General features: G+C 30.5%; 2 protein-coding genes across 2 annotated transcripts in view; both read left to right on the top strand.

Annotated features, from left to right (window-relative positions):
• The window catches only part of LOC148617728 (large neutral amino acids transporter small subunit 1-like), a 39,016-nt gene extending 30,974 nt beyond the window's left edge, over positions 1-8,042 (top strand). Inside the window, exon 12 of the mRNA XM_088585254.1 lies at positions 858-8,042. Coding sequence (XP_088441380.1) covers positions 858-925 — 68 coding nt within the window. The 3' untranslated portion in view covers positions 926-8,042. The remainder of the gene's footprint in view (positions 1-857) is intronic.
• A 1,264-nt stretch (positions 8,043-9,306) lies between these two features.
• LOC148617727 (uncharacterized protein C20orf96-like) lies at positions 9,307-23,381 on the top strand. Its single transcript, XM_088585252.1, has 12 exons — positions 9,307-9,421; positions 10,651-10,800; positions 12,654-12,796; positions 13,455-13,513; positions 14,478-14,577; positions 14,827-14,926; positions 15,346-15,425; positions 16,943-17,020; positions 20,208-20,309; positions 20,690-20,755; positions 21,212-21,354; positions 22,703-23,381. Exons 2-12 carry the CDS (start codon positions 10,680-10,682, stop codon positions 22,761-22,763), a joined length of 1,053 nt encoding a protein of 350 aa, XP_088441378.1. The 5' UTR covers positions 9,307-9,421; positions 10,651-10,679; the 3' UTR covers positions 22,764-23,381.
• The last annotated feature ends 777 nt before the right edge of the window (positions 23,382-24,158 follow it).

Raw genomic sequence — 24,158 nt, 5'->3', positions numbered from 1 at the left:
ATGGCCTTGAGACTTGGTGTGACACAATAGCTTTTTGTTGATTTGGTGGCATACTGTGAACATGTTAATTACACTGTTGCTAACTTTCTGCAGATTTTGTCAATGAACATATTTGTGGGAATCAGTTTCTGTGGTTTCAATAAATGATTAGCATTAAATTGTGTTAAAAATCCAGTGGATACTTTTATTATGGTATTCTGCCTATCAAGAAAATAGCAAAAATTAGAACAATGTGAATATAACTATATTTACAGTATGCATTTGATCTTTCAATGGGCATTAAAGAATAATCTGTCAATCATTGATCTTTCAAACTTTCGCCAAATCACACATGTGTGTCATCAAAGGCTATCAGCCCTGGACTGACACCAACCATAAAATTCTTTTCTGCTTTCAACATTTGAGTGGTGCAGGTGGTGCAGTGTCTGACATGTTCTTTTAGCCTTATGGTATTAAGTTGACAGAATTGTACAAAGCCATCAGTGAAACCTGAAGATTTTGTTCAGTTTAGACAGGTGATTGGTTAACACAAGTTCACAAAGCAATTAAACTGATCAGGACTTGAGAAAATATCTGGTTTAGACAGTCTATTTAAGGTTAAGTTTTGGTATCACTTAAAATTGAGGAGGATACACTATGTTACTATAAACTTTAAGAAGTCATTCCTCAAGATTTTTCTCTATGAGTTGTTGAAGAAAATAAATGACCAAACAAGTGTGGAGAGTTAAATGTTTTAACTTTTACTGACCATTGAATCTACAGTTTTTGATACATCTATTTTGAAAATATTCTTAGAATTTTTACACACAAATTTAATGATTTAACTTACATGATGTGTTTATTTTTTTCTTTTTTAGCAAGTTTCACCCTTTTAGGACAGAAAGTCTGTCATGTTGTGGTTCAGGAAACAGATAAAGAATGTTGAGGGCATGGAGATTATTTAGTCTTTCATCAAAAGATTCCATATATTGTTGATATTTTACAATATAGTGGTCTTGGAAATGGAATATAATTTTTGGAGAATTACAAATTGGTCTGATCTCTACTTGTGTAATGTTCAGTTTGTTAATTTAAGTAGGTAGACCTAAGGTAAGGAACACAACTCTTACAAATCAGTGGAAAGTTTGTATTCAGCATTTTACATCAGTCTCATGTAAGCACCAAAGCAACTTAGATTGATTTAATTCTGTATCAAATGAAAGCTTGATAGGCTTTAGTGAAATTGAAAATATACAAACATATTAATTGAGTTATTTTTCTTACCTTAGGTCTACCTCCTTAATTCTGTATGAGAAATTTATATGCTTCATTTTGTTCATTTTGAAATTTTGTTTTCAATCATGATAAAATAAATTAAAATATTATTGCAACAATTTTTATGCTAGTTGCAATAAGATACGTCATTTTATTGCATGAATACTACATCTAGCATGAAAGTTAATTCTAACAAAGAAAATTACGATTCCTATTGAAGCCTGTTTTAATATTTTAAAACTGAAAATTGTTGAACCAAAAAAATTTTAAAAACTTGTACTTTATAGAATTTGGGATTCTTTTAATTCTTATTCTAAATTATTGGAGTTATACATATATATATATATATATTTTATGCCCCTGCTGATGGATGTTTTGATAATTTTTTTTCTCATATTTATATATATCAGAACAAAGCAGTGGTTTAATGTTATGATATTTTTTTTTTTATATTTGCTGCTGTGATAAAAGAACATGAACAATACCCAATAGTAACATCTTGTACGTAATGAGATTAGTATTCATGTCATGTTTCTTATGTTTAGGAAATCATGGCACTAATTTGTCATCTCAGTCATTTATATTTAGACAGATGAGACATTTTTTTAGAGGTATGGGCATCTCAAAGTCATTAGATCCAATACCACAAATGTAAAAATTGTAATGCAGAACTAAATTGGTTTATATAATAGCAAGCTCTTTTATTTTATATGTTATAATACTGTATTGCATATTAACTTTCTGGGTGTAAATTCAGCGGTTTCTTGCAGAAAATGTAGCAAATACTGAAAAATTCTGTGAAAACATTATTTCAATTTTGAGCAGTTGATATTTTATGGATGTATAATTTTCTTAGTTTTGCATGAATTTTGACCCTTTCAAAATTTCCTGCTTAAAAACACAGGTATTTTTTTTATTTATTGTTTTGTTTTGTGAGTGTTTGTTGGTGTTTCTATTGCTTACTTGTTGAAAGAAGACATATTACCAATAGTATCATATTTCATGTGTATAAGACCACAATTGTTGATGTTTGTATAACAAACCTTCATTTTCATTGTATTTCGTAGATGATATTTGTTTGCCACTATGATGCAGCCGTTTTTGATCTGTGTAAATTATTATAATATTCATTTTGATAACTTCATGGTTTTCTATTTACCCATGCATTGCAAATTTGATGACAAAGCAAGGACATTTTGATGTTCTCATCCAGAAATATATGAAATGTCTGCTATAGGACTTAAAACATAATCTATGTATCTATCAAGCTTTCCTTCTAAAAGCATATGGATGTCACAAATTTATTTGTTTGATGTATACTATAAGTTGCAGTTATTGTAATATGATTTGACATTTCATTGAAGTTGCAATACACATGTTAGGTCATCATAAAATATTCCTAGATTCTCATCCAACATTTTTCAAAAATGAGGGTGGACGGGAAAACAATTTTTTTTTATTTGTTATCAACTTAAGTTAAAAATGCTGTCAATTTGGAAGAAATTGGCCGAAATTGGGAAAAAGATCAATATAAAGTTTTTCGGGAATGGTGAAAAATTGTCTTGGGAGGGGATGAGAATCTAGGATATTTTTTTATTTTGGCCTTACACAGACATAATTATTAGACAAACCTTCCATGAGCTTTGTTGTTTGTTAAATATTTTGACAATTTTTTTAACACTGCCACTTTGATGTTAATTGTTGCAATGAGTGATAAAATATTCAGGGTAATCTAGAACATAGAGATGTTTGATAATAAGTACTTGTTAGTGTGTATATACTCAAACATTACACTACTTTCAGCAGACATATTGGGAGTTGGTGTTTTGAGCGAATACTAAACTCACCAAATGTTATGTAGGTCAGAATTAGGTCATATCTACATTTTTTTGTTGAGATCAAATGATAGCAGTGAACACTTTGTTTCTTATGTACAATGGAACCTGTCTAAGCCAAACCCTTAATAATGTAAGAACATGTTTAAACTAGCCACGTCCTTTCAGAGTTGATTTTAGTCTATTTTGAATCTTGGTTAAACAAACACCTGTCTACACAGGCAAATGTGCCACACATGAGAATCGGATGGTTTGCATCATATGATTATCATATGAATCGAGCACCATATGATAATCACATGATTATCATCTGATAATCCTATGTTTATACAAACATATGATTGTCATATGTTTTCAAGCCCATATTATCATATGATAATCATATGACTACCACATGTAAAATATCATATTATTATCATATGATTATCACATTAATTGAGCATCATATGATTATCAAATGTGGCACTGATGGCTGTGTATAAATCAAATTAATTTTATAAAGTCCAAAGGTGGTCTGATTTACACTGTACAATTGACTTGGTCATCGAGTAATATATCTACAAATGTTTTTGTTAGGAACAATGCTTTTCATCAAGACTTCTTGCAGGTAATAAGCGATTATTCATTGAACTTACTTTTACTTACCCGGTACAACATTGTCAACTTTACTTGATATCAAACATTAAATTTTTTTTTAAAATAGTTAACCAACTGTGTTCTTTTAAATAATTATTTTTATAAAGTTTTCAAGCTCACTTCTGGTATTTTGTAGATGTTAATATTTTTACAATCTTTATTTCATCAGTATATATATATTTAAATTTTTGATTTTTGTCTTTCAACAGTTGGAGATCCAGGGCGTCCTGGGGCTGAAATCCCCTTTTGTTGACATATTTTGTTTATTGTGACAAATTTTGGGCAAAAAATGAACAAATATCGTCCAGGTACCCCCCTTTTTTCAAAATCTGTGGATCAGACGTTTTTAACAATTTTATATTTACTGTTGTAACATTGTTATATTTTCATTTAAAATTTTGTTTTTATTAATGAATTTTTGTAATGTTGAGATAGTAGGAAACATTTTCCACAGTCTTTTAACATCTTAATGGAAACATAGATCCTAACTCATGAAATCGAGTAAAAAAAAATTCCTTGGTGTTCAAGTCACATCATTTTATGAAAAAGTGAAGAAAAGTATTACAAGACAGTATTGGATATTTGATCTTTTCAATTTATAACTTTTTATAACAATAATTAAAATATGGTTAATTTCATGGTCAAACAATGTTTTATTCTCAGGACCTGTAGAATTTAAGTTTCAATTTGTGATGATCATATTGTTGACACAGTAATAACCTTAAGTGCTTTAGTTTGCTTCTTTGATGTATAATGTAAATAGATAAAATCCTAATTAGTGAAACTTTATGTCAATAAAAATATATATAATTTATATATTTCCCTATTAGTGTGTCAATTAAAAATCTTTTTTTTTTTAATTTCATTTACACTTCAAAGGTATATTCATCAGTCAGAAGTTGTTCCCGTTCATTCTTTTAGTTTACTACTTTTTTCAAACACTGCCTTTTCAGATTTTTTTTGTTGGTTTTTTTTTGCAATTTTTTATGTTTCAATAAGAATTAAAAAAAAATTGGTTAAAGCTTTTCTCAGTTGTTCTTTCATAGTTAAACTATTAATTGTCACCTTGAACAGGGCATTAATACAATCACATGCAATAGTTATTGCTATTTTGTCTTTAAGGAGGTAGACTATGGTAAGGGACAGAACTCTTACAAATCATTTGAACATTTGTATTAAGCATTGAACATCAATCTCTTGTAAGCACTTTAGTAACTTGGATTGATTTCATTCTGTTTCAAGTGAAAGCTTGATAGGTTTGGTGAAGTTGAATACTATCCAAACATATCCCTGAATTCAAGAGTTATGTCCCTTACCCTAGGTCTACCCTTAAGTTAAAACTGTTTTAAAAATTCCATACTGCAAGTTTTTATTATTGCAATTAAAATTCAGTGGCTTTTGGCAATAATAAAATACTGCAATACTTTCTGATATTACAGTATTTTGAACTTGTTTCCTCAAATAGTTTTTTCATTACCGGTAAATGTCATCTATCTTGTACAAAATTTAATTTGTTTTGAAAAACGTAAATGGTTCATTGAGCAAATGGAATGATTATTAGCGCAAGATAATGTTCATACGATTAAATCGATCATGGGTGGAAGAAATTGTTTACTTGTTTATTAAATATAATTTTATTTTTTTTTATTGTTGTATTGAATCTCAAATTAAAATACTTTTTCATATGAAATTCAATTTATTTGGACATACATTGTACTGTATTTTTTATGTACATGTATGTAAAATTACTTGAATGACATTTGCATTTGTTTAAACATGGTTTACTTTCATGTAATGAAGATTATTTTTTAATGATGAAATCAAACAAAATTTGTGTATTTATTAGTATATTTGCATATTTTTTTTCTTTTAATTTTGTGTCTCTAACTTAAAATACTGCTGTCGCTTTTAGTGTATTACATTTTTTTTCACAGTGTGTGTTAAAATTACATGTTTATTTTGTCAAACTTATCTAAGAATCTAATAATAATTGAACATTTATAGTAAAGTAGCATGTGTATTTATTATGAGATAAAATAAGTTTTGAGATTTTAACTTCTACATGTATCAACAACTGGGTAAGAACATGTAGCAACACTGAAAAAAGGGATGCTGTTGACAAGATGACTTTAACAGTGTAGTGGGTAAATTTTTGGGTGCTAAATTTCACTATTTGTTTTATGAATAGGGATATTAAGTAGTGATCTTCACAAGAATCATGCAAATTCTGTAAAACGTGATACACCTCAAAAAGGCTACATATTTTTATTTTTGTTATTTAGTTGCTTTATAGGTCTACATGGTGAAATGTATAATCACTCATTCCAATCTGTCAGCTCTTAGGAAATAATCCACATGGAAAATCCAGTAGTTTCTATTGTAATTTGGTGTCATTTACAGAGTAATCTCCCTTAATTATGAATTCTACAGTATATTCCATATAATTTTTACCGCCTTTGAACAAGGGTTATATGAAAAACCATGTTACTTTGTGTTTACTGTGACATTTTAAACAAAATATCAAAAAACAAAAATATATAGGCTTTCCAAACATTGATCACATTTTGCATGATTCTTATGTGTAGAGCTACTTAAATTTTTGTGCTCTTAATTTTTTGCATCGTTATATTTCATTGAATGCACTTTATATGTTAAAATTTTAGATTTAAATTTGGAGAACTTTTATTTTGTGATTCCCAAAATCTTGCAAATATAGGGAAAAATTAGAACCTCACAAAATGTTTTGCTATGTGGTATGTTCTGTTGTGGAAAAATCATTTTTATTAATGAATTATGATCATTTATCAATGTATATTATTCTCATTTTATTTATTTTCATTATTTGATAGATGCTGTAGTAATACTAATGTTTAAATATTTGTAGATTTTGTAAGGAATACTTTGAAGTTAGATCTGAATTTTTTTTTGCAATGCCTTCAACATATTATGCCTGCAATGCCAAGAACCACCATAATCTGTGTGCAACCTTTTGACCTTTACATGAAGCCAAAAGTGCTACTTGTTTGATTATTATATGTTGCTTGATTCATATGATAATCATATGCAGATATTGGCTTGATTTAATTAGAAACATGATTATCATATTATTATGGTATGATAACCCTGTGTTCTTAACATATGATTGAACAGATTCCAAAGCTTGGCATTTTCATTTGTGAAGGGTGCTTGCCATGATAAAATATTTTAAACCAAAAGTAATGAACAGACTTTGTGTTTTAAATGAACAGACTTTGTGTTTTAAATGGCCAGTTTGTCAAGAATAAACAATACAATGATTAGATATAGAACTGGCCAATGGAATCTATGAAAAAAAATAATTCTGTCAAAAAAAATTAATGGTTGTTTCCCGAACAATCTTGTATTTTATATAGAGCTACATGTATGTTAGACTATGGTAACAAGACATTTATTAGAAAATTAAAAATCTCTAACGGAGTTGCATATTGATAATCTGCTATTTCTTCAATAATTTACCTGTTATAATGTTATGTACATCATTTACTAGGTCATTAGTGGGCACTCACAAGATTGCTGAAATAAAACTTTTAGTCAATTACCATGCTTTCAGGGTATCATTACATTTTGGTTTAGGCCATTAATTGTATATTTTTTATCTATTTTGTTAGCCCAATGTAACCAAAACTTGTAAGTGTATAAAGCCAATTAAAAGTAATAGGCCCTCCCAGGTCTCATTTTTACCCATTTTGATCACCATATCAATGAAATAAGACAAAAAAGCATCTCTTTCTTCTTTTTTTGGCTATGTATTATGTAAAAATCACCCTCATCACTTGAAATGCCTCCCTCCCGCATTTGTTTATTATAAATAGCCTGAGAACTAAGATATTAATTTTGAATGGAGTTACTAGACAGGTGGAAATTCATTGTTTTGTTGTATGATAACAATGAATTTTACACTCTGTATTTAGATTATTTTAATAACATGACTGGTGGGTTTGGTCACGAAATCTTAACATTTTTTTCTGATTTCAGAATTTTTGTCCCCTATTAATTGAACAGATCTAATTGAGATTTTTACTCCCAAGGAGTCAATCAATGCTCAGTGACCAACTTGTCAGATTTGTGAATCTCAATAGAGTATATGCATTTATTAAGTTCAGGTGTTGAAAGGCATTTCCATGACGCTTGCTCTACCAGTACATGTGTTCTGTGACACTTGCTCTACCAGTACATGTGTTCTGTGACGCTTGCTCTACCATGTGTTCTGACTGATGTTATTCTTTGTATGATTTGAGTGAATATGACGTGATGAATGAATAAAAACAATCAATACAATTCTTCTATCTTTGTTCTAGCCTATGATATTTTGCAAAATGTCTTTTTTTTTGGTAATACCAAACACGTTAATCTTATTGTAGGTATATGCATCATGTTAATACAGAAGGATTAAAAAAGACAAAGCATTAAAGATATATATTGTTTTCTACCAAGAAAATCGATATTGTTTACTGATATGATTTTGACACTGCCAATAGCGTATGTGGTTCAGAATACCCCACCAAACAAACAAACAATGCTTTTTGGGACTATATAAGCAATGATATTAAACAGAACTCTAGTTATTTCTGCAAACAGATCTGATTTTTTAGGGAACATTACATTGATCTTGGATCTCCCGTATCATTAATTCAAATCAAGAACAAGAACTCTTGCAAAGGACCAATTTCCCACTCTTATCTCTTAAAGAGGGTGAGGGATACATATCCTACAAATCATTGGAATGTTTCACCATTTTACATCAATCTCATGTAAGCATCAAAGTAACTTGGACCAATTTCTTTCTGTTTCAAAGGAAAGCTTGAAAGGCTTTGGTGAAATTGGATATGATACAAACATAACACTGATTTCAAGAGTAATATCCCTTACCCTAGGTCTACCTTCTTCAGTGCAACAACAATATGATATACCTCACAAACAGGTTATGCAGTCTGTAACTGTTTCTGAATAAGAAATAAAAGTGTGATCGGTGGGTTTTAGATATACATGAATCACCTTATTTTACAAAGATCCATGCTGCCAGTAAGCAGAAAGGATAAAAACATACAAAGATCCATGCTGACAGTAAGCAGAAAGGATAAAATCATACGAAGATCCATGTGTTCACGGTAAATAAATTTAGGACATGGGAACATTTAAAAAAGATATTTTTAAACTTATTGGCTTAACTCCCAATTTATGCTGAATATGCTGAATATCATAATAAGGTATTGGCAATAGCTTTTCTTAAAATATTAACCTATTTTGACCTGTTTCAATCCAATGTCTCTCAAAAACCATTTGATATTTAAGGGTGGGACTTTTCTAGAAAATATAGGACCTGCCTTCTTTTTTTTTTTTTTTGTATAAACAAAGAAAATATTACGACAATAATTGGTCATGTCTTTTTTATTTTTCCTAATGGGCTGTCCTGCCTTTTTATTTCAACCTTGATCCTAGCCCCCACAATAAAAAAAGAAATATTATTCGCTTATGTTTTTTTTCTGTTTTACCTTTTCTTGTGACGTCTAAAAAAGTGGCGACCTGGACGGTAGAATGACAAGAGTTATCTACCTTGCACTATGGAAACAAAATACAAATGGCGACGTGAGGTCCATTTTCGAGCCCATTTGAATGATCGCATCGACAATGCAGCTTCTTTTATACCCTAAACTAAAGTAACTAAGTTCAGTTTTATTCTTTGAATTAAAATGCACATGTTTCAAATGTTTTAGCATAATGAGGTCGTGTTTTAGTTTTGAAAAATAAGACAAACTTCATGTTTTCACTTGATCGAAGTTAATCCCTTTATATTTTAATCCCTTCACTAGAGGTCTGATTAAATTAATTTATATAGTTTGTCCTTCTTACATGATGTAATAAGAAGTCCATATTCTTTACTAACTGTTACGTGACGGGTATGTTGTAAGCTGGTAGTGTCACTGTTCGATATACTGTCTCTATTACTGTAACTTTCGATATTCTGTCTCTATTACTGTAACTTTATTGTTATTAATTGGTCAACATTAGCAATTTTGTGAATGTTTCAACATTGGTATGTTATACATACATCTTCCTAAGTACATGGTATTGGCATCACTTTAAAACCCTGAAATCAATTTACGATTTATGTAGTGCATCACCAAGAAATTTGTTAATTTGTAAATGTAAATTCTTTATCGATGATGTTGTCATATTCTGGCATATATCATAAACAAACATACATACAATACATGGAAAGTATAAAACACATTCAAGTAAACACAATTGGTAATATAAGAATACAAATGTCATTGCATGAAAGTTTCAAACATTATTAAAAGTTTTTAAATGCCTGTACTGTCCTGCCATTTTTTTCTAATATTATTTGCTTCTTTTATAAATTTGCAATTTGATTTAGTAGAAGTAGGGTTATTCCTTGATGAGTTAAGTGATCTGCAGTAACAGTTTCAAAAATGTTAAGAAAAAAAGTTCCTGCTCTAAGTGTATCATATTAAGGACATTTCAAAATAAAATTAATTTCATTTTCAACTTCTGTTTTACAATATTTGCAGAAGTGTCAGTCATTTGGTGTCTTATTATAACGACTGACTTCTGTTTATAAAGAATGAGTGCTTATTCTTATTTTTGTTAGTTCTGCTCTTAAAACTCTAGAAAAAGAAAAATTTTAGGTAATTTTGTAGTTCGAAATTACTTGTATTATAAATGGTGCTATAAAAGAAAAGTTTTCCTTGTTTCTTTTCTTTAATATTTTCAAAATTTAATCTAATTTTATTTATGTAATACTTATATTTATGTATTTAATGTTAATAATTTCATATGTTATTTTATTTATACATGTACATTTTGTTTCCCATTTTAAGATATTTTCATATTCATTGTGATATTCTTTCTTTCTTGACTTCAGAATTTACTATACAACAATAAACTGACAACATGGCAGTAGCAACAGATAGAGATGACTTATTCAAGAAGTTAGACAGTAGATTGGAATTTGCTGATTATGAGCAATGGACAAGAAAAACAAAGCCTTCAAAACCTCAAGTAAAACCAGATGGTTTGTACCATAGTATCTTAAACAAAGTTTCCTTACAATTACATTAGATTTAAAAAGTGAAGGAATTTGCTGATTATGAGCAATGGACAAGAAAAACAAAACTTTCAAAACCTCAAGTAAAACCACAAGGTTTGTACCATAGGCATAGCATCTTAATCAAAGTTTCCTTACAATTACATTAGAAAAAATGCCTGTGCCTAAAGCTCTAGACTCAGCTTTGGGAATACTGCACTCCTCAGTGATAAATATCACACTTTAAGTAAAGTACACTCATTGCAGTTATTGTAAATAGGCAATTATCATCTTTGTAACACATTGACAGTATTCATTGTATACAAACAACATCAGACTTTCAATAGTATTAGCAAGATAGAAATATGTTTGATCTGTTGTCAATAATTATATAACTTTTTGATTTGAGCAGGCATACATGTATTTACATGTAAAGCATTAATATCAGGGATTTCACTTTATAGATATACTATATGTAAATAGACAGAGAAACAGAAGTTATTTGTCATATTCATTTGTTCTTTGAGCAGTTGTCAACTTAGATGGTTTTAGTTGATTTTGGAATAATTTTTCAATTTTGAAAATAATTGATAAATAAATGAATTTCGCTACAGAGGTAAGTCATGAATGCATGGCAAAATGGATGTAGGTCCTATGTTTTAACAGCCTGATTAGTAGAGTTTAGTAAAAGAATTCTAATTCAATTTTTAGAAAATAAATTAATTCCAGATTCAAAAAATGCACATGTAACTAGTTTTCTAATGTTGGGCAAGCAAGGTATCATATTCACACAAGAACATGTATACATGTATGTGTCGGAGAAATTTTGTAAGCTGAGAAAATGATTAAAAAGTGACTTTTGCAACAGACCATTGTAAATAATGTAAGATAATAACACTTAACATGTATACAATGGTTAAAAAAATGTTTTTTTTTTGTGAACACAGATTTGATCGTCTTGTAATTCTGTATCCTAGTAAGAGAAGAATATAGCCTGTAAAATATTAATCAATACAATCACACTCTTTCTTGTATGAAGTAATTGAATATCGGCAAAGATACTGAATTATCAGTAGTGGGATGATTCAGATATGTCAATATCCAAACACTTGACCTGAACGTGAACACAGCAGGCGCGTAGCTACTGTTAGGCAAAAAAGCTTTTGCCTGCACTTAATTTTGCCATTTTTTTTTTTTTTTTTTTTTTTTTGAGATAAAATACATACAGGAGAGGCATAAATGATGCTCTAAAACACTATCTCCGCGTAGCTTGTGGGGCTTCGCTGCCCTGGACCTGCTGGGGGCTCCCAGACCCCCTGCCATAATTTTGCCTACACTTCAATTTGGCCTCAGCTACGCGCCTGCACAGGAAACAAAAACAATCTCCATACAAGCTTCAAGAAAAGAAGTATTTAACATCAGTGACTTTGTAGCTGTTTTTTATTGGCACATATTGTAAAATTCATGCAAATTCTGTAATGTGTGAAACACCCCAAGAAGGCTACACATTTGCATTAAGTTGCTTTATAGGTCTACATGATGAAATGCATAATTATTCATTCCAATCTGTCTGATCTTGTGAGATAATTCACATAGAAATTTCCAATTGTTTCCATTGTATTTCTTTGTCACTTACAGAGTTATCTTCCTAAATTTTAAATTCTATAATACATTCTGTAAAATTTATATCTCCTAAGACCAAGGGTTATATGAAAAGTCACATGCTAATTTCTATTCACAATATAACATTTTAAACAAAAATCAATATCAAAAGATGTAGGCTTTCCAATCATGTTCTACTTAAAAATATTTAACAGAAAGCTTTAAATATTTTTTTATAGCAAGTAAATCCTTCCTGATTGGTCGAATCAAATCAGCTGATGGGCCAAAAGGAATACATGTACCCACATACAGAGAAAAGAAAGAAGCTGTAAGACAAGCAGAAATTGATAAAGAAAGGAGTGAAAGAATAAAAATATTGGAGGTAGTATATTCTCAAATGTACATAAAATATCTTAAATTTAAGAATGAATTGAGCTACATTTACTCCAATTTTTAGATTTGACATAGAAGTTATGTTTTATGATTCAAATCAAAGTCTGCCAGGAGAAGTTAAAAGCCCTGATAGCCAAAGTGTGAACTATTCATATATGTGGTTGTTCTATCACCACAGCAAATATCAACTAAATTAGGACAAACGTTTTGGCAATCACAATCAAGGTCTTTAACTTCGGACATATTTCAGGTAAATAACTACATGTACAAAGACAAAAGAAAATGGCTTGTTGTTTTACCATTAGTATCAAGCTTAAGAGAAAACGAATTTTGTGTTCAAGTGTAACGAATCTGAAGGCGAAGTGAGCAACCTCAGGGCAACTATTTCACCCAAATCACCCAGTAGCGTGAGCCCTGCACCAATGTATAACTTAAATACAAAATAGTAAATACTTCTTAGTTTTCAGAGGTCAACAAAATGGAGTGTCAAGTTGACGCTATACCACTGTAGTAGTTTCAATTGTATTTTCATTTTTATTGCTTTTGAACAATGTAATTATATTTTATTAAAGATTTAGCTTAGAATTTATAGGTTGAAAGTGTAATAAATTGAAAAAGAGTTTAATCACTATCATTTCTATTTTTAGCTCAGAATAAAAACCAGGAGAAAGACAAATGAAGAATATAAAAAGAGATGTTATGAGTTGTATCCTTTTAAAAATTTTAACATCTTTAATGGTAACATGCAAAATTCAAAGTTCAAAGTATTTTGTTGTAGCATTCATTGGCTCACAGGGGCAATGACAAAACAACATTTATGATTAAATGCACAGATACAAGTCTAAAGATATATAACATGCAGTGGAAGTTTTAGGTTTGTTTAAATAAACTTTTATGTTGTTTTAATCCCGTATTTTTAAATCTATGACTTAGATAAAAAAAATTGGACTATCTTCCATGCCTGCAAGATATTTACTTTTAAACTTAAACTATAGAATATGATGTTAATAATTTTAATACAGTTTATAATTACAGTTGATAATAGAAAGCCAAATTATGATCATTGGGGCCTAGAACACCAGTAGATTTAACTTGTATACTTGTAAAGTCAATACATCTGTCTCTATTACCATAGGTGTTTATCTTTAAGAATTCTGAAGTGGTCGATCTCCCTCACAAAAATTTCTCTAAGCAGTAAATTTGCTGAGGTTTTGTTTTCATGACATATTTTACGTTTAGCAACAGACTGTATTTGAATAAATCTAATTTCACTGCAACAGTTTTTAATGACATCCCCTTTCCTGAAAGTTGACAAGCAACATTTCCCTGTATTACAGTGATAGTAAGTATCTTATCATACATTTGAGATAAAATTATTTGACTAGAATTAACTTTTAAATTGTTTTTACAATTTAAAGCTGAAAAATCTAATTCTTAGAAATTCCCAAATGCAGCTAAATCTTCTGCTGTGATACGGACATGTAAACTGGAGATTTTTTATTTTTTTTCTGAAATATCGGAAGGCTCCCACCAAAAATGTAACACCTATGTATTAATACACTAGTGGTCATATACAACATACCGGTACACACTTTCCTATTAATCTGTAACTATTTAATTTACATCTTTCTTCTGAACAAGATATCAGTGATTTTTCTTAACAAAATAAGATTAACAGAGAATTTACAAATGAGATCAGATATTGAGAATGAAGAACATGGAACACTTGATGATGTAAAGGCCTTGCTTAGAAGATATGAAAAGTACAGAGTAAGTAATTTATAGCTTTTGGTGATAGTAGGCAAACAAATTTTTTTATGTGGGGTGGGGGGAATGAAATTCTGTATTTGTATGTGATACTGTTTGTCCTCTGTAAACATTGTTAAATGCCGAGCTTAATAAGTGAGGCTTAATTTTCATGCTATGTTATATTATAGAGGAGTTTTGAAGGTCATCTTCTGGAGATTAGAATTTTATTGCATGTTGCTTATACCAATTAACTTATTATTCTCATTTTAGGGAGGTGTTTCAACATTGAATTCTAATTTCTCCAGAGAACACAAAGAATCTAAAGAAGAACTGGATCAGTTGAGAAAAAGGACACAAATGATTTTATCAGGTATGTGTGCTGTCATATCTCTCTAGTGGTTAAATATGAAAGATGTATACATTTCTCAATTTCATTACCCAGGGACAACAATTCACCAGCGATGGAATAATTTTTTGTCCGACTGTTACTTACTGTAAATGTACTTTTATTTGTTGGTACCAATTTTCATGCTTTAGGGAAAAAAATGTTAGTTTGTTGAATTTTGAATTCATGGATTTGGCACCTCAATTTTACAAATGTATTAAATTTTCCTTTTTATTGGCAAAACAAATTTAAAAGTTTACCAAATCCATGAAAAACATGAAAACTGATACACCATGAACAGTAATACTTTCAAAGTATTTTCTTTTTCAAATATATGAAGATTTACATGTATATGTAAATGTACTGCAATGAAATTTTTAACTTTTCTTTTTCTTTCATTTCAGCATTAGAAGAAAAGGTTAATGCATTAGATAAAAGACTGAAAGCAAGACAAGAGGAACTTCATACTCTACTCAACTACAAGGTGATTTTTGGCTTTACTATCAAGTAAACTAAACATTATAGCCTTTTTGGCTGTAAATGTGTTCATTGTATTGTTAATCCTCTATCTCATGAAGTCTTGACCAGTTACAAAAAAAAAATAGCTTGTATTTATCAAACACAACCTTCTTATATTTTGTTGGATTAAATGTTCTGGAAAAAATATGCCTCCATATTTTTCAGAGCTTCCTGTATTTATGGACCAACCATCTTCAGTGCATTGGCCGTACAGAACAAAAATAGACTGGATATATTTCTGCTAATAAACAATAGGGTAGAACAGTGAAACCTGTGTAAACTAAACCCTGTAGAATTAGTTTGCTTTATACAGGTTTTCAATTTACCCAGGCTAAAATACCTTCAAACTGATAAGAAAGACTACAAAAAATGTCTGGTGTAGGCAGGCTTTTAGTTCATTCTGGATATGGTTTAAGACATTTCACTGCACTTTACAATTTGCAATTATCCCTGATTTCTTTTGGAATACATGTATGTACATATATACATAACTGCAAAACCATATTTGTGACTTTAATGATCTTAAGTTTAATTTTCTGAAGATCAATCATAAAACAAAGCTTTGTTGTTATACCCCACCCAAATAAAGATTGGGGGTATATAGGTTTCACCCTGTCTGTCCTAACTATGTTCTTAGCAGCATAGGTATGAAACCTGTGCATACTGTCAGGAATTTATGTTTGGACAAATATTGTAGAAATGGCTGCTGTTGAACCATTTCAGCAAAACTTGTTTTCATGATTGTGTTGTTCGCAACTTCTCCTCAGTGATTTGTAAGATGGTTATGAAACTTAATGGGGTGTTAGAATACCATATTTGGATGTGCATATTGTCAGATATTTATGAATGGGCAAAAATTGTAGAAGTGATGGCTGTTTGAATTTAGGCATTTTTCAGCATAACTTGGTCTGATGTGTTGTCTTGCAACTCCTTAACAACTTGCAGGATTGTAACAAAACTCAATGGAGTGTTAGATTACCATATTGGGAGTGCATATTGTCAGGAATTGATGTTTGGGCAAAAATTGTAAAAATGGCAGCAGTTGGACTTATTTGTTGTCTGCAACTCTTCCTCAGCAACTTGACGGATTGTTATGAAACTTTATGGTTTTAAAAGTATCATATCGGGTTTTTTTATTATCAGGAATACATGTATTTGTTTGGGCAAAAATTGTAGAAATGACAGCTGTTGGACAAAATAAAATAGTACTGATTGTGGTTTGGAATTTTGCGTTTTAGAAATTGCAGAAGAATTGTGTGTCAAAAGTGCTTAGTTTATCCCTATGAAAATTGTGTCCAATATGAATTGTTTACTCACATTGGTCCTCAATGTAAAGGTTTCAACAGGCTGTTGGTATTAATCCTGTTATGGGCAATGTAAATTTTTAGCAGTCGTTTAATTACTTTCTACCCAAAATATTTTTTTTTGTTTTTCTTTATTGTTTCACTTTACCTAAATCCAGTTATGTATATTTATTTTCAGGATAAAGAATATCCAGTAAAGGCAATGAAAATTGCTACACTACAAAAAGAAATTCAAAGTTTGAAAATCTCAAATCAGGTATGTGGTTGTTTAGTGGTGGATAACAGGGGCATATCTGGATAAATGCAGATTGACTTAAATTACAACTTGACAGAGAATTTGAGAGCAATGGTTCAATTAGGGTAGAGGTGAATAATACACAAATAATTAGCAACAATTATCTGGAAAATGGCTTTATTTACAAAGGATATACAAATAATTCTGTCATGCAACTGTCAAAGCTGATTTCACAAGAAGCTCGCTCACATGAGAATTAACAGTTGTTATAAAACATCAAAGATGCTTCAATTCAGACATTTTTTTTTCTTTATGAAAGAGTTTGCATGAAAATTACAGCAAGATATTTAAACCATGAATAACTTATTGCAGTATTGTTTATCCAGCTAATGTTGAGTAATTCCAGTGTTGAGATAGTTAAATTATTTAACATTACATAGTTTTCAAATAGAAATTGATTTAAGAAACTAATTTCAAATTGTGTCATATAACTGAAGCCTGTGAAATGTTTAGGTTTGTAGTTTATAATGCCCCATCATTGACTTTCAGTTTTTTAAATCTGATATTTGATTTCTGTTGGATATATTAAGTACTTACAGGGGTTGAAAATTCCTAAAGCCCGACGCCCAGGATTAAAAAAATTGAACCTCGGACTTGCCGTTTTTTAATGAAATAAGTTCTTCGGGCATGGCAAATCTAAAAAAAGATTGTGTTGTCAATATTTGGACCATGTTTCTCGATCTATTCCCTGACCTATAAATAGTTATAACTTTATTTTTAGAATAGGTATTCACTATACTCGGCGTCACATAAATAACATACTGTTAAAATTTGAATAAAAATATTTTCTACGACTTTATTGACACCAACCGTCGTTTAAATTGTCTTAAATGACTTGCTCATTCGTTTAGCCAAACAGCTTCTCAAAAACAAGTCGCTTATTAGCTTAAATCATGCGTAACAAATCCTTACGGGAAAATCCCATACTAATATCCGCCATGTTGGTTTTTACGGGACGATTTGTTTACAAACGAAGTGCGTAAGTTCCCGTCGAACTCCGGTGACAATCGTCTGCTTGATCAACTTCTCGGTATTATACGTTGTTCGCGTAAAATAAATCCGAGATATCCGAAATAACGCCGAATTGCATTCTGGGTTCTTCGGTTTTTGGACAAACCATTTAAACGTAAACAACATCTCCTAGCAACCCGATCACTGTAAACATGGCCGACTTTTTACAATGTAAATATTGCCACCTAGAATTAAAATCTGACCGGAATTTAACGATTCAATGTTTAGGGAGAAGCCGTTTGGCTAAACGAATGAGCAAGTCATTTAAGACAATTTAAACGACGGTAGGTGTCAATAAAGTCGTAGAAAATATTTTTATTCAAATTTTAACAGTATGTTATTTATGTGACGCCGACTATAGATCGATCTATTGATTAGCCATTCTCAAGTCTGAATCTCACCTGCGCTTGATCAGACGCATTCATTGACATTCTACAAACTTTATGAATCAAGCGCTGGAATGATAAAGATCAAATTTCATTGATAAACTTTTGAGGAAAATATTGTTGCTCACTTACAATTTCACGATTAAAAAAACGCAGAAAGGGAAAGCTGATGACAAGGCATCAGACCGTGAGATGGAATCTATTGACACGGTGTCTTCTTCCCTGCAAACATAGAAATATACTTAAGAAATAATTCATGGAGAGGGTAGATTTGCACTATTTTAATATGGATACGGTATTTATATTCAATTATTTAACACCGAGCGAAAGCGAGGTGTTAAATGGGAATACAAATGCCAAACCCATGTTAAAATGAGTACAAATCTACTCGGAAGGAATTATTTCTTTTCTAATATGACAAATCAGGTAATTTTTGTGACAAAAAATTCCCTAGGCGTAGCCAAAATAACGGCTGTTCCATTTAACCTCCCCCATATGGAAATTGGATTAAATTTGTATATTAATGTCATGAAAGAAAAGAGACAGTGCACAGGTGCTAAAGGTGGGGTTCTACCGACATATTCTGTTTGACGATATGAAGACGTCATATTAGAAATAAGAATATTTGATAACAAAATTGCATTTATATATCTTAAAATTGGGACTTAACAAAACATTGTTCAGGCTTAGTGTAAAAGATGAAAAAGTCCAGGGCAAGGGTCTTCCCAAAAAAAAAAATTTCAACCTCTGACTTAGTACTCCATTTAGTACATGCATTCTCACATACTATTAATCAGGTTGTCATAAAGAAAATATTTTTGCTAAAACTATTTATTTTTTTTTATTTCAAAGTGCACAAATTTTACATAAATTTATTTTGATTTGTATACAGTACATGTTGCTATGGTAAATATTGGTGTTGTGAGTTAAACAATGTTATTGCATGAATTGTTGCACAAAATTTTATGAGGTAATCAACAACAGTATGCTTCTACAAGATCTTTATGATGAAAGCTCAATGGTAGTTAAGCAACTTGAGCATTATAAAATGAAGTCCAAATGTAATTTGTGTAAATTTCACATAAGTATCTTTATTTGTATTAATCACATTATGCATGTGAAACATCACACATGAGCTTCTGACAATAGCAAGTATACAGTATTCCAATTCTTTTTTTAATGGCAAGTATCAAATTTAGATCACCAAAAGAGGACTTGCTTCATTTTTTTCTATATTTTGAATTTTTAAACTCAACATCTTTTCTTTCCCACTGTGGTGCTTTACTTGAGAGAGCGATTGATTTTTAAAACAACAGGAAGTTAAAAGTTTTGTTTTTGGTGGTTTTGAGAACCTATTTTACCATACAGTTACAAAACCCTTTCATTTTTACTGTTTGGTCAATGAGCATGTATTACATTTCAATTGTAAAATAAGGAAATGATTGGTCTAGTTGTTAACAAAGCTTCCTGTCTGATTAGTTCTTCATTTATATGCCCCCCAACCCTCCAAAAAGTTGCCTATCCATCTTTCCGTCTGTCCGTCTGTTCCCTATGGTTTTCAGATGGTAACATAAGAAGATATTGAAGGATCTTTTTCAAACTTTGTGTAGTTATTGAATATCATATAGTACAGATCAAGATTGGATATCTGTTTGATTGGATTATTTACATTAAAATTAAGTCCCAAAATCTTTTTGTAAAATGATATCTTTTAATGTTCCTTTGATAGATGCTCTGTTTTTTAATTGCAGGAAGATCAAGAAGATCTAGAACATATAATTTACACAGAATTGTCTAAATATGAGAAGGACAGAGTCAAGAAATCTCAAGCTATTACTAAAGACATTACTGAGGTCATTTTAAAACTGGATACAAAAATACCATTCAAATTTTTTTTTAAATATTTTATAGGTTATTTTTCCAGAAATTCAATGAGGAAAAGATTGATAATTTCTTTACTTTTTTATTGCCTATGAAATTATAAATGTGCCTTTTGATATTACACAGACAGAGCGAAAGGTGTGTGTGTGTTATTTTATTGATTTGACAATAAATGAATAGTTAAACACTTTTAAAGGACACAAGAAAGGGCCTGGGCACTCTGAAATCATATTTTATGTATTAGATTGGAAAGTGACAAGTATAACACTTTTGTTTTATCATAAAGTGTATCATGTACATTCATATCTCATTTTACACATACTTTTATTTACTAGACATATTTATATTACAGAAAGCTATATCAATGATGCATCCCAGTCTGAGAGATATGGCTCTACAGAATATGGTAATGAGTAAGGTAAGCTGAAGGTAGTTAAATAAATGTTGGTAAAGTGCCAATGAGACAACCCAATATGCATTACATGCTTGTCTGTCAAACTTTAACCACAGAAATGGGTGAGACTTGGCAAAATTTTGAAAGTTTTTTGAGAAAAAAATAATAGATGAACGGAAAATGCTGCCAGATTAGCATCAAAATGAGTCAAGTCATGCATGTAAGACTTGACAGGCAAGCAAAAGTCTGATAAAGGAGAATACTATCTAGCCTCAACTCCAAGTAGGACTCATTACATGCCTACTCCCATGTATTTAAAGTTACAAGTTATCAAGCTTCTAATGTCTTATCATAATCAAAATTCAAGTTTGTTTGGTGTGTCCATACTTGCCCCATCTGTTTAGGGTTGACCTCTGCAGTCATATTAAGCTGTGCCCTGCATTGCATATTATTTATTGTGAATTTTTTTTTTTTCATTAGGAAATAGATATACACAGGAAAAATCAGGAACAAATGTTACAGGAAAATAAACAATTGAAAGATGAAGTAGAAAAGCTCCTACGAGATCCAAAAACCAACAGTAGATTTCAGATGTTTCCAGAGTTCTTTCCTCAAAGAGAAAAGTAAGTTTATTGCTGATTTAAATTCCTGCGACATTTTCACCACAAAGAATATGTCTAAAACCTACATGAACCTAAGTTGATGGTAAAGTTTCTGTGATTTATTTGTGGGGGTTTTATCAACAATTTTAAGTCAGAGTGATGCATCTGATTGTTAGGATATGCCTTCCTGAAGTCTCTGTTTTAAAGATCAGAATCAGAGTGTCTACTATTGTATACTGAATATTACATGTCAGATCTGTATCCCATCCTGTATCAACCCGAAATTCCTGCAGGGTGATATAGGTCGAGGGTTGATACAGATTTTAACGTGTCATGTTCATTATATCATATATTTTAACCATAATTTAAGTATGGTCTGTAAAGAAATGGAACTTAAGGTATGCAATATAGGTGTGATATAGGTTATGCGATATATGTCTAGAGGTGTGATACAGGAATGACAATATAGGGTTTAAACAAACACTTATAAATGCATATACAAAAAAGTTAATCTAAATATATGATGTAAAGCAGTATCCACAGTATTGATTAGTTATTGCTTTGAAATATTGATGGTTTTTTACTGCTTTTCTCTGTGCATATTTTTATTATACCCCTTGCTAACAAAGTTTGTTTTTTTCTTGTTGTATGTCAGTTAATATGTTCTGAAGGTGTTTTTGTCCATAGATTTTCCCTTTTTAATATAACCGTTCATTGACCCCTAAGTATTTTTTATTTACTTTTTATCTGACCAACAAACTACATTGAAAGCCAATCAATCAATAGTTATTGTTCTTAACTTTCAAATGACCAGCTTAACATTTATATAAAATAATTTTGCCTGACTAGGTTTAAGTAATCTGAAAATGCCTATTATTTTTCAGTGAACAGTTACAAATTTTCAATGCACTTTAATATAACATAATGACAGGTCAGGAATGCATAAATCTTTTAACATTTTTTTTATGGTAATACTGTAACTATTGTCCATGCATTGTTTAATACATGTATCTTTCAATGTCTATGAGATTTTATTGTTAGAATGTACTGTGAAAATACTATGTACTTGGATAACAATTTTCATGCATTATGGAAGAAAAACAAGTTCATGGATTCTTGAATTCATGGTTTTGAGGTTTTCAGTATACACATCAATGGAAATCTCCTTTTTGATGGGAATTATATTTCACGGATTAGCTTTCCCACAAAAACCAAGAAAATTGGTACCCCACAAATAGTACATGTACTTTCACAGTAGTTCATTTCAATTTTTTACGGACTGACAAATGTCCAGTTATAGTTTATTGAAGTGCTTTAGCACATACTTGTATTTGTATTTATTCTTTTTGATGATTTTTTTTCTTTTCAGATGTACACCAGATATGGATGTTATATTGGACATTCCCACACAACAATGGCTGCCAATTTAGCATTTATTTGTTTTCTATGTTACAAGTGTGAGTTGAATGATTGTTGATATGAATGTCAGTTGTATGGATGATGAGGTTGTAGAATAGATGTGATTTATCTCTGTTAAGTCTAAGTATTTGTAAGAATCAGGCAAAATGGGAAAAATCAGAAATATGCATGACAAAACCCCACCAATCTAACAATATAATTTCCCTCAAGGATGCTTTCTCTATTCAAAAAGATCATTATTTGATCTGTGCATCATTGGATTTGCTCAGATTTTTTTTTCAATAGAATGTTAGAAAATTGGGTTTTTTTTGTTTTTTTTTACAGTTATCTGCCCTTGAAATGTACATTTTTAGTTCATTTCAATGAAATTATAACTCAAATTTACCAAAATGATATAGATAATCTTGTCTTTTTCCTTGGTTCTGATGGTGCAAATAGTCAAATTAAACTTTCAAAATGGTGGTATTTTTTCATACCATGTTTCATTTACTGCCTGATTTTACAGAGACATTTAATACTATTGTCTCCCAGTATATGATTTTATGCTTGTGAAGAAGTTTGTGCTTTACTATCTGTGATATTATGTGACGAAAATAGAACTTAAATACAATTTTATTTAATCTTTTTAATCAGATACTGCTTATGGTAGTGCATGGTGATCTATGAAAGTTGTAGAAGTCCACTGAAAATCAAAATGCTTTATCAGTCTACATTTGCCCTTTTTTATGTGTTTCAGAGGAATTCCTCATAAATCAGCCAAATTGAGAACATTAATTCTTGCAAAGTGCCAATTACAGGTATATGAATAATATCCCAACAGTGTATCAATCGAAAGACAAGCAAAGCTGCTTATGTGGTCTGCGTTTTGTTGTTTTGTTTTTTTTTTTTTTTTTAGGAATACTGCAAATTATGATGAAGATGATAAAGTCGATAAATCAAATCTAATATAATTCAGGGTCAGACAAGTCTGACTACTGGGTTGGTGAACACTCTTGATATATCTAATTGATCTTTGGATGGTCCCATTCATCTCCACATCTGCACTAAGCTGACCTCATACAATAGTACACAGGTTACACTGAGTAGTACGCAGGTTACACTGAGTAGTACGCAGGTTACACTGAGGTTTTGTAGGTTGTATGTATGTATAAAGACAATGACTTATAAAGATTTGTGTGAAAGGAAGCTCCATTTATTTTTTTCATTTTTGAGGGATTTTTTTTAAATACTGAAAAAGTTGGACAGATGATGACTGGTTTGCTTGGAGTCAGAATAATGTATTCAGGTTTGGTGACATGCCTGGCCACAGGCTTTTGCTTATATGAGCTAGCATAATAAAGATTTAGCTCAGCATGTTGAACTAGTACAAAGCAGGACCTGTCTGATTAGTCAATAATTCTTATCCT

The sequence above is a fragment of the Perna viridis genome, chromosome 5 (genome assembly GCF_037379345.1).
Source record: "Perna viridis isolate PV_CMFRI_1.1 ecotype Kerala chromosome 5, ASM3737934v1, whole genome shotgun sequence".
Lineage (NCBI taxonomy): Eukaryota > Metazoa > Mollusca > Bivalvia > Mytilida > Mytilidae > Perna > Perna viridis.
Note: the sequence above shows the minus strand (reverse complement) of the source record. Positions and strands in the feature narration are given on the sequence as shown.

Bases quoted from the DNA above. Each gene is read 5' to 3' on its own strand.
- LOC148617727 (XM_088585252.1), top strand. From the start codon at position 10,680: ATGGCAGTAGCAACAGATAGAGATGACTTATTCAAGAAGTTAGACAGT. The intron at 12,797-13,454 runs GTAGTATATTCT...TTCTATTTTTAG, and splicing joins AAAGAATAAAAATATTGGAG to CTCAGAATAAAAACCAGGAG. The intron at 17,021-20,207 runs GTATGTGGTTGT...TTTTAATTGCAG, and splicing joins GTTTGAAAATCTCAAATCAG to GAAGATCAAGAAGATCTAGA.